Consider the following 15,778-nt stretch of genomic DNA (forward strand, 5'->3'; position numbering starts at 1 on the left):
GTTGTTCTTGCAATATGCAAGTAATGTAACGTCACATTGTTACGAGCAAGTTCGAATCTGGCTATAAATACGCAGACCGGCCATAGCTCGATCGCACTGCTACTTTTCTTTCACTTGTCTCCTCGTCTTGTGTTGTTTGTGTTTGTAAATGTGTTCGTCCATGTCATCATAAGTTTTTTGCTACTGGCCTCTCAGGTGAGGTCTGATCTTTTCTGAATGATTCACTGCTGATGTCTTCAGTTTTGAAAGCGTGTGCTGCCATGACGTATATAAAAGTGAAAAGTTATAATTAAATCTATGTGGGTCGTTTGGTCTCCGAGGAAAAAGGATCGTGTCCATCTTCGATATTTTTCCCTGATATAGTGAACTTGGCTCATAAGGTGTGAACTGACCAGCTTGCAATTCTGGTGGAGATTGCGATGCCGTCCATCTACCTGTGGGGACTCACTATGGAACATCGACAGGACTTTTGATACCTGCATGGACTCATTGTAAGAGCTTTTAATATAATTTAATTTTTCTTTGGAGAACCAAATTATTGTATTGTAATCATTTTCTTAATATATGTTAAATAAATGTTTTTCAGTGTAAAGAATGATTCATGTTTTATTTTCTTCGGGCAGACCACTCCCTCAAATTTTCAGTTGGAAATGAGTTGCCTAATTTTCAGCTTAGCTGTAGGCTATTAGCTCTATAACCTCAAATTATATCCAACAATTTCAAACAGTTGCAAAAACGCAGTTTTAGAGGATTTTTGGCAATATTACCAAAAAGAGAGATTCAGGGCCAATCCCTGGGAAATTTTTTGAAATTGAAATTTTCAAGACACGAAACACGATTGTAGACTACCTTTGGTAACGTTAAAGCTACTGGCAATCTTTCCCAGTTGAAGCTCCAAAAAGGTAATTTTGGTTGACTTTCAATGATGTTAGGAAAAGGAGTTATCGGGAGCTCTCCCCCAAAAACTTCTCGAAATTCAAGCCTTGAACACCAAATTTAAGACAATCTTTAATGATCTTGACAAGAGGGGGGGGGGGATTGTCGGAGAGATAATTTCCCGAAAAAAATTGGATGATAGCTTTGAAAATGTTGGTTTTAGAAGATCTGCAGTAATGTTTGTGGGAGGAGAGGTTTGGGGCCCTTCTTAAGGCAATTTTCGGGGACGCTCTCCCGGAATCTTTCTTGGAATTGCAGCCCTGAAAATGAAAGCGGAGAGGATCTTTAGGAAAATGAGGGGGATGGAGGGTTCAGGAAGCTCTTTGTTTCTTTCTGAGTAGCCTTTCCTATAGCATGTAAGGTTTAAAAAGTTTCGGGGGGCGGGGTCTTATCCCCCCCCCCCCCCGCTACGACGGCCTTGCTCTCATTCCTGCCTGGAAGATCTACACGTAACCGATTGGCTATATAAGGCAAAACATTTTCACTTTATTTATGTAGCCATCTCTTGATCACACTATTGAATATGTGCTGTTATTCTGAGGGAAAGCACCCTACCAAAGCAGTGATATACTTAGAAAGATGACAAAGTGCTCGGAACTCTTTGATATTTGGAGGAACAGAGGGGGTACTTTTACATGCGGAGAATGGAGACGTAGTGCAGGATTTTAAATTTTTCTTTCAAGAACATGCACCTAAAATTCAATTTTCATGATTTGTTTTGCAGTAAGACTGAGTACTGAACAAATAAGTAAAATAATAAGTGTGTTCCTTTCATACTCCTGTATGAAATGGTTTTGATTTTGGAATCACGGTTTTTGGATAAGGTCTTGTTTCCCTGTGTGAGTGCTTGAAGTACTTGCAGAATAATTTTGGTCAAATAATTTGATGTTGCAGAACATCAAAGTACTTTGCTTTGGGGGAAAGGGGCTCACTGGTCTCTTGAAGCAATGGCTTATTTTCTTAAATTTCAATCCCAGCTATGCATACCTTAAAAAATAAATTGTAACTAGGTATTTTACATCGCTTGCAAACAGCTTTGGTCATAAACCTAGATTTTTTAAATAACTTATACTAAAAGTGATAAAACAGCAATACTTTTCCTGGACGATTTGAAGGAGATTCTTCTCGAGTTTCTGGTGGAACTTTAACTTTACTTTTGGTGGTTTTAGATGGGGAAGCTGCCCTTGTTCCAGCAGGACTCCTCATCTGATTTAACCGACCCAAAAAGTCATCCTTGAAAGACCGAGCACGACGAGCCAGTCGTCCTCCCCGGCTTTGGTTGGAATCTAAAATTAAAAAACACATTAATGCAGTATCTACCAAAAAGGGTTCAGAAGAGCTCTTAAGTTAACAAGACATTGTTAACTGTCTTTACTGAATAGTGGAGACTCAAAAATCAGAGCCTCAAATGTCTGAGGCTCTTTGTACATTCTAAATTAAATGTCTATTTAATTTAGAATGTACAAAGACTAAATTAAATGTCTATTTAATTAGACATTTTATGTTTATGTTTAGTTATGTTTTGTTATGTTAGTTATGTTAGTTATGTTTATGTTTAGTTATTTTTTTTATGGTTATGTTTATGTTTAGACTAAATTAAATGTCTATTTAATTTAGAATGTACAAAGGTTGGAAATTTTCACCTTTTTTCCCACTTATTAATGAGAGAAAAGTTTACTTTGTCATGGGGTGATATTACTGCTTAAATTACATGCATTCTGCTTCAATGTTAAGCAGAGACGTTTTCAGTATATCATCAATGTTTCAACTGCAAGGGCCAACAAAATCATACATTCACACACAAAATCAATTATAAAAAGATTATGATATGCATATAAATGCTTTCAAATATTAGGAAGTTATTTTCTCTTGATAAAACCAAGACAATGAAGATCCTTTGACCAGGCTTCAAAATTTATTTTTGTATTTAAACTGCAGAAAATAAATAATATTTAACTGTAATAGACGTTGCATAAAGTGGAACATCATTTGTGTTATGGCATGATAAGATTAAAAAGTCTGTGAATCTATTATGTAAATTTGTTCAAATTGTTTTAATTTAACATCACAAGACATGACTCTAATTTATCGGTACCTTGGTATTAAATTTCAGTTATTCTCTTTTGTAATAAAAATTTTTTAAATCTCTGTAACGGATGTTACTGTATGACACAGACAGGTTGTCTGTATGTACTGAATGATAAATTAATAGTTGAAAGGTAATACCTTAACTTCTTATAGACTATATAATGAAATCACAAAGTCATAGTCAATCATTTCATATAATTGTAAAAAGTTAAACCCAGATTACTTAATTCTAATATTAAAAAAAAATACCTTCAACAAACACAATGATATTTTTCTGACATTTACTTCACTAAAAAGAATGTTTACATGAGATGAATTTAAAAACATTTGCATTTTATTCACATTAAATGAAAATAACTTTTGAGCTGAAACTAGCCTCATTGGAGCGCTGATTTTACTAAATCCTTAATTAACCTTGTACCATTCTGCATCTGTTTTTTCCTGCTCATTTGAAGTTCTTTTCAGATCAGCGTAGAAAAGTTCCTGGACTGTACCTTCAATTATTTCTTGGACTTGGTCAGGATGTATCTCACCATTAAAAACAATTGTTATTAATATAATTCCTAATATCAATGTTTCCGATGTTTGGCAGACAGTGGCGGATTCTGCCGGATCATTTAGGGGGGGGGGGGGTCATTCTCAAATTAGCTCAATTCTCACAGATGTCCATCCTCCCAAGAGAGCCCAAACCAAAATTTATAATTAATACCCTCCCCCAAAAAAATCAAAGGCACAATCTGCACCATTGATCTATCCCCCATGCATGGCCCGAGTTACATCCGGTCAGAAGTCTATTGAGTTGAATGACCCTCTCAATTGATATCATGAAAAAATGTAGGAACATTTTAAAAATAAAGATAATTTTTTCTGTTTCAAGGGAAAAGAAATAATTCTGCTCTGACTAGGAGTTAAATTTATTCAAAGTAAAATACATGTGATTAAGATTCGCTTTTTTTTTTTTTTTTACTTTTCGTCATTTTTCGCAATATATTTTTTATACCTCTCCGAAAAAAAATTCCAAAACTCATAAGGTTTGGAGGGAGGAGGGCATGGACCCCCTTTTAATCTGTCCCTGTTGGTAAGTAGTTTTGAGTTTCTCCATCCTTAAAAGGGACTGAACAATCTCCTAACCTTCAAACTTGAGTCAATGTGATTAGATTCATAGACAGTACAAAGCTTCACTACTCTTCAAGCCCTGTCACCAGAGTTTTTAAGCATTAACAAACAACATCACAAAAAAATCGTCTAAAGTTGTCAGAATTTCAATGTAAAAACATTTCCAGGGAGAGAGAATTTTGAATGTGTCCTTTTCCTACCTCAAATATGGTCTCTACAATTGCATTTTTAAAGCTTCAATTCTGGAAATGTGATTGGGGAGAGCTCTCACACCTCCCTTTCCATGGCATCATATTTAAAATTGTCTAAAATCTTGTTTTTGTTGTTTTAATATCAAGAAGTGCTTAAGGAAGAGATCATGAATCCGTCTCCTTGACACTACCAACATAGGCGGATTTACGGGGGTGCCAGGGGGTGCGCCGCACCCCCAACAATTTTTGTTGGATTTTCAAAGAAAATTTAAATGAAATATATTTTATCAGGAGAAAATATATATTTTTTCTCAGGAATTTTGTGAAACAACTTATATTTTTCTACAGCTAAATGCAAGTTAATTTCCTTGAAAGCAAACCCAAAAATACAATAATAGGCAGCTTATTGTGAGACCCGGTCACCACACATCGCCATTGCGAGATAAATTGTGCTACACGAATTAAAAAGAAGTATTTCTCCATTAAGAAAAGAAAGATGATAAATAATTACATTAATCAAATAAAAACATTCCTTTAATTATTTTTCAGTACTGTATTATATGATAATTTTATGCTCTGCAATTTGGTATTTATTGGTGTAACATTAAAATTTTCTTTTTCTTTGAAACAACCGTGGCTAATAAAGCCAAAAAATATGGCTATTGTGATGTACTTCCTCAAAAACGATATAAAGTCCTTACACATCATTCCAGTGAACAGTACAATCACTCTGAAATAAAATAAAAACCAACATTTCCACTGTAAAATTTCAAAATTTTCTGAACGGGGCACGGCAGTGCTATCACTGAGTTCCGCTACTAAAATTAGTTGCTTTTGTTGCCTTTAATATGTATAATAGTTTCCAAAATAGTTACCAGGTACAGAAAATAATTTCTGGAATAGTCTCCTATTTAAAAAAAGAAAAGCATTTATATCATTTTGATGTCATGAAGTGGGACAGACCTACGTGGGGTAAATTTTCTCCAAACAACCTATAAAAAGAAAACTTCAAAAAATATTTTCCAAATTTTAGCCCAACCCTAAATAAACACTAGATAAACCAGCACTGGCACATTCTAGTATATTTTTCTCACTGTCTGACTGTTAATATTAAAGACAACAATAAAAGACTGACTGTATAAAAAGAGCTCGAAGCGTCACATTCATATTTCCAATCGAAAGAAAATTAGCTTTCGTTAAAATAAAAAAAAATGAATGTATAGTACGAATAAAAGAAGTTAAGAACCAAAAAACAGTAAAAAAAAAAAAAAAAGAAGTACATAGTTGAGAAACAGAAATCGCGAATGCAAAAACTAATCCTTTAACACGAAAATGATACCGTAACGAAAATTGCGATCTTTTACGATCGCGACGAAACCTTACGAAGCTTTTTTTATACAAAAAAAATAAATAAATTTCATTTTTTCTGGTCATGAATGTTTTATTACATTTCATTTTCCCACTTTTTAAAACGATTGTTTTCAAAATTAAACGCGGTAAAAATTTTCCTTTTTTCCGTGGTAACTAGGGAGTAACTTAAAAGCGATTTTTTAATGTTTTTTTTTTTTTTAATTTTTCTCCTAGGAGAAAAAAAACTAACTTTTTTACGAATTTTAGTTACACGTACTAAAATAGTCGCAGTATTTTACAACTGATTGCAAAATACTCTCTTTTGTCATCAAAATAGTCGCCTTTGCCGTCAAAATAGCAGCTTTAGTCGCCATTTGTAGTGCTGTATCCCCCCTCCCCGCATTGCAATGGCGTAGCAACAGTTTCTCTCGCCCGGGGCGGTTCCTGTATTTGCCACCTTTTCATTGAGACATATCTAATACATTAAAGCATTGAAAATTATTGCTCAAAATATAAAACTTCATTTAAGGTAGCAAAGGGAAACTAATTTAATCCGTATTCTTCCTACAAAAATAAAGGGGGCGGGGTCAGGCGCTTATCTCGGAGAAATACTCTGAATTTACATCAAAGATTGCAGTTAAAAGTAACTTTTGGGGGAATGGGGTTCTCTACTGAATCTTTATCAAAACGAAGTCAGTTTAAGGGACGATGGAGAGTGAGCTTTTATTCCGTAACTAGGTTCCAATAAACTCGTTTTCCCTGCATTAATTCAGCACTGGCAAAGAAACAACTTTTACAGAAATATATTTGATATTTATATACATTAACAGATGTTATATTTCAGAAATATATTTGATATTACATATTTGAATATTTTCCGAAATTTAAGTTTTAAAAATACAATTTAAGTGCTGAATTACAATTTAAGGACATTAAGTGAATGAGGAAGGTTCAAGGGCTCACTACGGAAATATTTCAACTTTGAACACTGAAATGACCGTTCAGTCATACCAAAACCTTACATTTCAAAGGTTATATTTTTTTCCTTTGCCTCCAGTATTAGATTTAAAGTATGATTCATTAATTTGATTTTTTTTCACACCAAAAGTGCTGAATCGCCGCCCCGAAAAGTACGCCGGCCTGGGCGGACCACCCTCCCCGCCCCTCCCTAGCTACGCCACTGCTATATTGTTGCACCCCCAGAATTCACAGCTGAAATCCGCCTATGACTACCAAAGATAGCCAACAATCATGATTTGAAAGACTACAGTTTAAAAAAATTTCGGATAAGAGCCTTCGTTATTCCCTTTCCTGGCCTAATATCATCAAAGATCATCGCAAGTTGTGTTTTCAGAATTAACATTTTGCAAAATTTAGCTAAGGCTTAGAGCCCCTTAACACCCTATTTATGAAAGAAAATTAAACCGCTTAATTAAATGACGAGTACGTCACTACTTATCTTCAAACTATTTACAATTTTAACGTTTGTAATGATCTTTCTCTCTGCTTATTTCATCACATTTGATACAAAAACTGGTAAAAAGAGATGCCATCTCTACATTGCATATTTTCTTACAAGAAAAAAAAGTACCATTGAGAATCTAAATGACTATTAGAAATAGTTCTTGAGTCCACAAAGGAATCAATCAATGAACAATTAGAGTAGAACCAAAATACTGGTAAAAATTCTTTTTTTCCCCATTCTTCAGGAGTGCACACAAGGGGGGATTATGGCGCAAGTTGCGCCACCAAAATTTTTGGGGGGGATTTTTTTTTCCAGAAGGTTTTTTTTTTCTTTGGAACATGAAATTTTTGAATTTTGGAAAGAAAAAATATTTAAACTCATTCAACAAGAAATAGATGCATTAATAATACTTTTTTCACGTACCCCTCAGGGCCGTAGCCCTCCCCTCCCCCCAGTTTTTCAGAAATGGGGCCGCTAATATCAGTTTGGCGACGCAACTAACAAAGAAAAGGGGAAAACGCTCTGTTGTTTTGAAAAATTAAAATAGTAATTATAAATGAACAATTGAAATAATAGTGACAAAAAGTATTTTTTCTGTAAAATTTTAATAGAAAATGTAATATTAAAATATAATTTAGGAACATCCGTGATTCTCTTTTATTAAGAGCATCTAAATAAAGGCCGCAGAAATGTACGCTTCAAACATTTTTTGACGCAAAAAATAAAGTATTCAGTACAGCGCACTCTTCACTAGGCCGCAGAGTTGGTATGTCTGCGTAGTCGGAAACTATGGGCTCGGCTCAAAAAATTGTGCATAGAGTAAAATCAGCATAAAGGGAGGGAGGACTGGCCCCAAACTAACATGGTGCACGCCTTGTCTCTCGGCGGCCCTGGTTTATACAAAACCGTGCTTCATGGTTCTTCAGTAAAAAAAAAACATAAATAAATAGGACAGCCCATAGGATAGGAGTCGCCGAAACATTCCCATATGTTTTTTTTTTTTTTTTTGATGAAAAATGTCCTGAAAATCATTGCTAAGAGGGGGAAAAAAATGTATGGGTCGTCGAAATAAATTTGAAATAGAGAGAGGGAGAAAAAAAAACAAAACAGTTAAATGAAAAGAGAGATACAAAGTATTGTAATGAATACTCACAACAAAAATTCTAAATGAATGTAAAAATCGTAAGTAAATCAAAGCTTGATCAAGAGATGCATTTGGCATATTTAAATTAAAATGAAGTGGAATAGAGACCTAAGGTAACGCAGAACATTACCACATCCGTTCAAAATGTTAAAAGTCCTTTTTCTAAGGCCATAAACCCTTGTATTGCAAGAAAACAAAAATATTAGGCTGAAAATTGAAAACTGTATTATGGAAAATCCAAGCAAGTAATCACGCTTGGCAAAGGAAAATTGGAAAAAAATACGGCCACAATATGTTTATCAATAATTAAAATTTACAATAAAAATAGGAGGGACGTAGCCAAACTGAAAAGAAGAGTAGGGAACTCCAAACCCTTCTTTTTACATCCCCAAAGCTGAACTGGAGTTTTTAAAACTTAGGTTTTGAAAAAAGCCCGGGAAAACATTCTCAAACCCATCCCTCACCCTAACGTCATTAAAGATGGTTTACACCCGAGTATTTAGGACTGCAATTTCAAAAAACCGTGGGAGTGCTCCCAACGTAACCTCGGAGAAAAGCCTTCGCAATTAATCATTCATCATCATTCAAAGCCGAATAAATTTCGTCTTTTGTACTTTAAAAAACAGCTCCGAGATGTCCAGAAACTGTCGTCCTCCAAATATTACCGAAGATCCTCAAAAATTTCATTGTTAAGGCTTCAATTCAGAAAATTTTTCGGGGGAGATCTCCAAAACCTTCTATTCCTCTAACATTATTTAAAATCATCTACAATTGCGTTAATTGAATTTCAATTTTGAAAATTTTTTAGGGGAGGACTCCAAATCTCTCCACTCCTTAACATTACCAAAAATCTTCTAAAACTGTGGTTTTAACAGATCGAATTTTTTTCCAAAGCCCCCCCCCCCCCCCCCCCCCCATGCCCCTCCCCCCTCTCTCTCACCAACATCATCAAAAATGTTTTAAATCTCGCTTTTAGTGCTTCAATTACAAAACATTTCTGGTCGCGAATCCCTTCAAAACTCCCCCCCCCCCCCTATCAAAGGTTTGCTTAAATTACTTTCTCGGAGCTTTAATTTCAAGAAACTGACGGTGCACTAAATTTTAGCAATTCTGACCGGTATGCTCTAGTCTTTCATTGATTCATTTGCACATTGACAATCGATAAGAACTAGTTTCGAAGTTTGTGAATTATATATTTTTTATCCCTCCAATCGACAATTTATATATTTTCTCCATTAACTAACTCAAGCTTATGAAGAATTTTTTATTTCACTTTATTCCCATCTTCTCTACCTTTTTTAAACTGATTGTTTCTATTTATCATTAGATGGTTTTTATTAAAACTTTCAGCAATGTTGGTTTTCACTGTAGAACAGTCTGTTCTTAAGGTGTTTAAATTATTTTTTGTAAATCATATTTACTTTCTTCTATGTCTGATATATATAGAATTATATTTGATTTGCTAAAGTTCTCGAGTTCTGATTTTCGATGTTGCTGAATAGCTGAATCCATTTTTGAGGATTTCCGAAAAATATCTGTCACGGTGTGTGTGATCCATCTTTTTTGGCATGTGACAAACTTCCAGAAGAGCGCCCCCACTGAAACGCCAGAATAACATCCTCTTTATCAACGAGTCATCTAAAACTGCGTTTCTAGTACAGCAATTTTGAAAAATTTATAGGAGAGAGCCCCTGATTCCCATTTCCTTAAGACGATCAAAGACAAGCCTAGAATTGCGTTTTTGGAATATCAATTTCGAAAAATTGCCGGGGGAAAGGCACCAAAATTCACCTTTCACTAACATTATCATTTATCAAGATCTATTAAAACTGCGTTTTTAAAGCTACAAGTTTGAAATTTTAAATAGAGCGCCCCTCTACCCCCTCCCCCCCCCCCCCCACTCTCGTCAAAATTATTAAACAATCGTCTTAAATTTGGTTTTCAGGCCTTCAATTTCGAGAAAATTCGGGAGAGCTTCCGAAAACTATTTTTCTCAACGTCAACAAATTACGATTTTAGAACTTCAATTTTAGAAAACTGCTTTTGTCTCAACCATAGATAACGGTTTTAAGACTTTAATTTTGAAAATTTTCCTGGGGCGAGCCCTATAGGATCTCTTCTTTCCCTAACATTACCACATATAGTCTAAAACTGCATTTTTGGAACTACAACTTTGAAACTGCGCTTTTAAAGTTTCAAGACTGGAAAATTACCGTTAAGGGGTCACCAAACCTTTTATCCCCCAAACATCACCAGAGATCGTCTAAAACTGTGGTTTTAAAACTACAATTTCGAAAATTTTCCGGGGAGAAACCCCTGGCCCCCCTATTTAAGTGGCAATAAAATAAATTCATATTGTATAATTCTAGTAATGACACCATCCCAAGCCAGAAAGTTGAATCCCCACTCCCTGTAATTATTCATAAGTTTGAAAAAAAAAATAAGGTGTAGCAAAACTCAGGGGTACCCAAAACTTGTTTACTCAAGCTCCACATTGTAAAATTTGGGAAAGCAAGGCGGGTCAACAATCCAACAGAATTTCAGTTCAAATGGTATTTGTTAGCGCTCCCCCCCCCCCCCCCATGAATCTGTTATGTTTAACCCAATTCGAAAGCGAGAATTTTTTTTGGGGGGGGATTTGTGCCATTGAGCTTGGGGAGGGGGGCACCCCTGCCATTCTTTATACTTGAAATATTTTTAATTCAAACTCCTTTAATAACAATTTAAAAATAGGCCTACCTCATTTCTATGTATATATTTTGTTTTATTTTAATTTGACACTTCTCTATATAACGCCCATTAGCCATTCGCTACCCGAAATTAATGGTCTATAATCCCCCCTCCCTTCCAATGGCATGTGCCTTTTTCAGGACCCAGTCCAACCCTGGCTACATGTTGCTAACCATGGACTTGATGAATTATTTGATGTGTTGAATACATTTTTATAATTGCATTTAAAAATGTGTAACCGATGTTACATTCAAGTTGAAACGTCCGTTACAAACTTATGTAAAGTCCGTTACATGCCTATTTCTGCATGGTTTTTATTAATCATATAAATTTTTGGAATTATAGTTTCTTTAGCCTTAAAATAAAGAAAATAATTAAGAACAAAACTTTTTAAAAAATGTTTAACAATGTGAAGAGAATTTATTTACCTTTTTGTAACGGACGTTACATATAATACATGTTGTAATTATACCCCTAATTAAACTATTTATGCTCGAAACAAGCCCAAACATGGTTTTATTTTACTTTTTTAGTTTTTATACCAATATTAAATTTACTCTACTTAAATTTAGAAGCATAATTTGAATTAGATAAACCTAATATGAGGAAAAAAAAGCAACACTAGATTCTTGTTCTATGGGTTATAAGCTTTCTAATGATATATAACTCTTAGGGATTTGTTCAAATTGATTTTCTCACCTCCTGGTTTCATGTTAGCTGTAATGCACCAGAAGCAAAACTATTACACAATATTTCTGAACTTCAAGCCTCAGTTACCACAGGGTACACAGACACTGCTTTGGTGATTAACCGTTTTCGATTTATGTATGTAAAATACAATGAGTATGTAAAAATGTCGGAGTGGACTATAGTATTTTTTTCCTCGCAAAAATGTCAAAACATTTATTTTTTCCAGCCATTAATGAATAAGTTATTAAAGATGTCAAATTTTAATAATTCGTAATCTACTGAAATTGGTTCCTATGGGGAAAATATCTCGCCCCCACCCTTAAAATTTTGCATATGGGGGCCCATGCAAATAATAGTAATATTTTTAATAGCCACTTTTTTTTATTTAGACTCCATCTGAGGAGTGGCAACTGCTAATGACCTTGGAATGAGACCCAATTTATTCAGATTTTAAGACCATTTTGCAACAATCAATGTGCTGTTTAATTTTTAATACCATATTATATTCATATTGAGTTCTGATAATTATTTAAGCAATTTTCTACAAAGTAACTAGATTTTGCAGGAAAGAGTTGAACTTCAATATTTTCCTGAGCTTTAACATCATTTTATCTTCAAAACTCTTACACAAGTAAAAATTGGTGACTTTTTTGACGAAATATTAGTTCACAGACATTAACGATCTCTGGAAATTGGTAGTTGTAAAAACGATTCTGTAAGAGTGAAAAAGTCGGGAAATAATGTATGGAAGGTTAATACAAAACAAACTTAGGATAAAATGCATACTTAACAGGGCTATAACCTGGTCATCTTATTATGGTACTATCCTATGCATCCCATGACATTTGGTTAATTCAGAAGCAATTACATTCATATGTGTATGAGATTTGATATGTTATGAAGTCAGTGGGGAATCTAGGGGAGCGGCTGTGAGACTGCAGCCACCTCCAGATCAGAACTAAACTTTTATTTATTTTCAGCTGTAGCAATTACAAAATAAAAAATATAAAAAAAGTACAGAAAAAAATTCAAAGCTGAAAATAATTGATTTGCTTTTAAATTACTGTCCTTGTTTAAAATAGCAAATACATAAATCCAATATCTAATTTCAAAGCGAGGGTGAACAACTGTTTCCAACATGTTTATACGGGGAGATCATGTTGTTGCCAAAGTTATCTCTCCTTATGGAAAACTATAGCTTCGAGGGCAAGGCCATCACCAAGGCAAGGGGAAGGGGTGCTACACCCCTTCCAAGTTTTTTAAAAAATATGGGATGGGGGGGGGCACTAATTTCACTTCATTGATGAGGAAAATAAGGGAGAAAACCTTCACTGTCTGAAAAAGTTACAACAATAAATGAACAATTGGAATAAAAGTGAAAAAAAGATAAGATCAAAACTTAAATTAAACCATAGCTTTATCATGAGATTCAGGAGGCATGATGTATATAAATTTTTCAAAAAAATGAAAAAAAAACTAAGGTATCACTAAAAATACAACTTCCGTTCAAAATGTAAAACTTTCTGACTCGGTCCACAAAAGCTTGTATTTCAAACTTATAAAAGTATAAGGCTGGAAAATGAGATTTCATTATTGGAAAAACCATAAAGTATTAAAATAGTTTTGGAAAAGAAAAATCAGGGGAGGGTTTTCCACAACATTTTTGTCAATAATGTGTTCAAATAAAAGATATGGACGTAGCCAAGAAAGGGGAAGAGAGGGAGAACCCTCAACCTTACCATTTCAATTTAAGCTACCAAATCTAGCCTAGAAGTACGATTTCTAAACTTTGATTATGGAAAAGTTGTCAAACCCCATTCCTTACGCCTTTTTCTGTTGTTTATTGTCATCAAGGATAGCCTACGATTAAGTATTTTGGACTTCAATTTGTAAAACTTTCAGGAGAGCGTCCCCAACCCCAGTGGCGTAGCTAGACCCGACTTTCAGGGGGGGGTTACTTCTTTTATATATATAATATATGTGTATATATATATATATATATATATATATATATATATATATAATCGCTTGGAATTTTTTCCTTTTCTTCTTTTTTTTTTCTTTCTCTTCTCTCACTTTTTCTCTCTTTTTTTTTTTTTTGAGACTAATGTTTCGGGGGGGGGGGTTTGTCCCCAAACCCCCCCCCCTTAGCTATGCCCCTGCCCAACCCAGATCCAGAAAAAATGCCTCTATCATAAAAGATCATCAAAAACTAAAATTTGGTTTTTAGGACTTCAATTTGAAAAATGTTTGCCGTTCTTGAGACCTACCCTCCCATTAATATCACTACAGAATGTCAAAAATTGTTTTTAGGGTTTCACTTCCAAAAATATTGCCGATAAGAGCCCACAACCTCACTGATAACACAATGGATGGTCTCCTTAATGATACCAAAGATGGCTTACAAGCATGTTTTTAAGATTTCATTTTCAAAAAGTTTAAGGGAGTTGGCTCCTGAATCTTTTATACCTATAACCTCACAAAAAATGGTCTGAATCTATGTTTTTACAGATACAATGTCGAAAAAAAATTGAGAGAGAGCGTTTCTCTCTCTCTGCTTCCCCTTCCCCGTATTACCCCCATTTCCTAACGTAACTCGAAATGATCTACAGTTACCTTACAGATTTATCTTCCAAAAGGGGCCGGAAAATGATCCCAAACCTCTTTTCCCTGAAATATTAGCAAATATTGTCTACGCTCTAGAATGCCTTTTTAAAACCGTACAAATTAGAAAATTGTTCATAGTCAGACACTGAATCTCTTCTTTCCTTAACATCACCGAACAAACTTAGCAATGTTGTCAAAAATGCACAACCAATTGTTTTGATATTATTTACACATCCATTTTAATTTTAGAATTTTAGCACTGATAGTGTAAACATTATCAGTGAAAATGTATTTATAAACTTATAAATATATTTTTAAAAGCAATAATATAAGAGATGCAAGGTGTAACAGGTACCGGAGCATAATCAACATTTAATGTCATATACGCGGTTGGTGAAACATAAAAGTGGGGGGATAAAAGTCACAGGGGGGAGAGGGGTAGATGGGCAGTACCACTGAAGCAGATATTTTTTAAAGAAAACTGGGCCTATTATTGGATTTTAATGTCATTATTAAGTGACTTTTGAAAATTTTCAGAAAGTGGCCTCAAAAATCCGGACGCAAGGCTGGATTTCTTCCAATTCAAAGTTCCATTTAAAATGTTATGAAATAATAATAACATGAACAAAGATAAAACACTTATAAAGCCAATGCTTCTTTTTTAAAACACATGAATCGGTACACACTATCATTTTGTGATCGATTGGTAGTTTTGAATTTAAAAAAGTGGAGGGGCTGTAGTTTTGGAAGAGAGGGGATAGTTGTCCCCCTTAGGAGTCCACTATGTTTTCCGCATTTAAATTTGAATGACCAAAACCAAAGTAAACAGCACCATACTGTGTATAAAATACTCCAGTTAACAAATAAATATAAAATGACAACCAAAGACTTACAAAATAAAAATACTGATAAATTGACTGTTTGTAAAGTTACATTTTACAGCAGAGAACAAAATTATACAGTTATTTAATATTTTAAGGCCATAGCAAACAAAAAATAAGAGAAGATACATTCGATATAAGTGTCTTGTATGATCACATCTAGGTAGCAATCAAGATAAATTATAAAATCTAGATCATACAATGTTACTTAATACGGAAACTTTGACTATCAGAACTAGCACATAATTTACAAGAGCAGACTGACTTGAGAAGATCGTTTATTAATGAAAAGTGATAAAATCTCTAATTACCTGTTTTGCTGCTCTTTGACATAACGGCATTACTACGTAATTATACTAGCTAATAAAAACATACCGCTGGCACGATTTTATACCATATATATACGACTTTTACTTCTTCAAGCAGAATGCACAGTTTGTTGTATCAGTTACAGTTAAAAACAAAGTATTGACATATATATGCATTTAAAGCTTATGTTTGACGAGCTCAACCAGTAGCGACCGGTCGATTGATTACGTGCAGCTAGTGACGTCACGTAATGCTAAAGATTGGAGATGAC

At 34.3% G+C, this 15,778-nt stretch overlaps 1 protein-coding gene across 1 annotated transcript in view; it reads right to left on the bottom strand.

Annotated features, from left to right (window-relative positions):
• LOC129218738 (rap guanine nucleotide exchange factor 1-like) overlaps nucleotides 1–15,575 on the bottom strand; it is a 166,908-nt gene extending 151,333 nt beyond the window's left edge. Inside the window, 2 exon segments of the mRNA XM_054853062.1 lie at nucleotides 2,032–2,222; nucleotides 15,510–15,575. Of these exon segments, the coding sequence (XP_054709037.1) occupies nucleotides 2,032–2,222; nucleotides 15,510–15,531 (213 nt within the window). The 5' untranslated portion in view covers nucleotides 15,532–15,575.
• Between the last annotated feature and the right edge of the window lie 203 nt (nucleotides 15,576–15,778).

Source organism: Uloborus diversus, chromosome 3 (genome assembly GCF_026930045.1).
Source record: "Uloborus diversus isolate 005 chromosome 3, Udiv.v.3.1, whole genome shotgun sequence".
NCBI lineage: Eukaryota > Metazoa > Arthropoda > Arachnida > Araneae > Uloboridae > Uloborus > Uloborus diversus.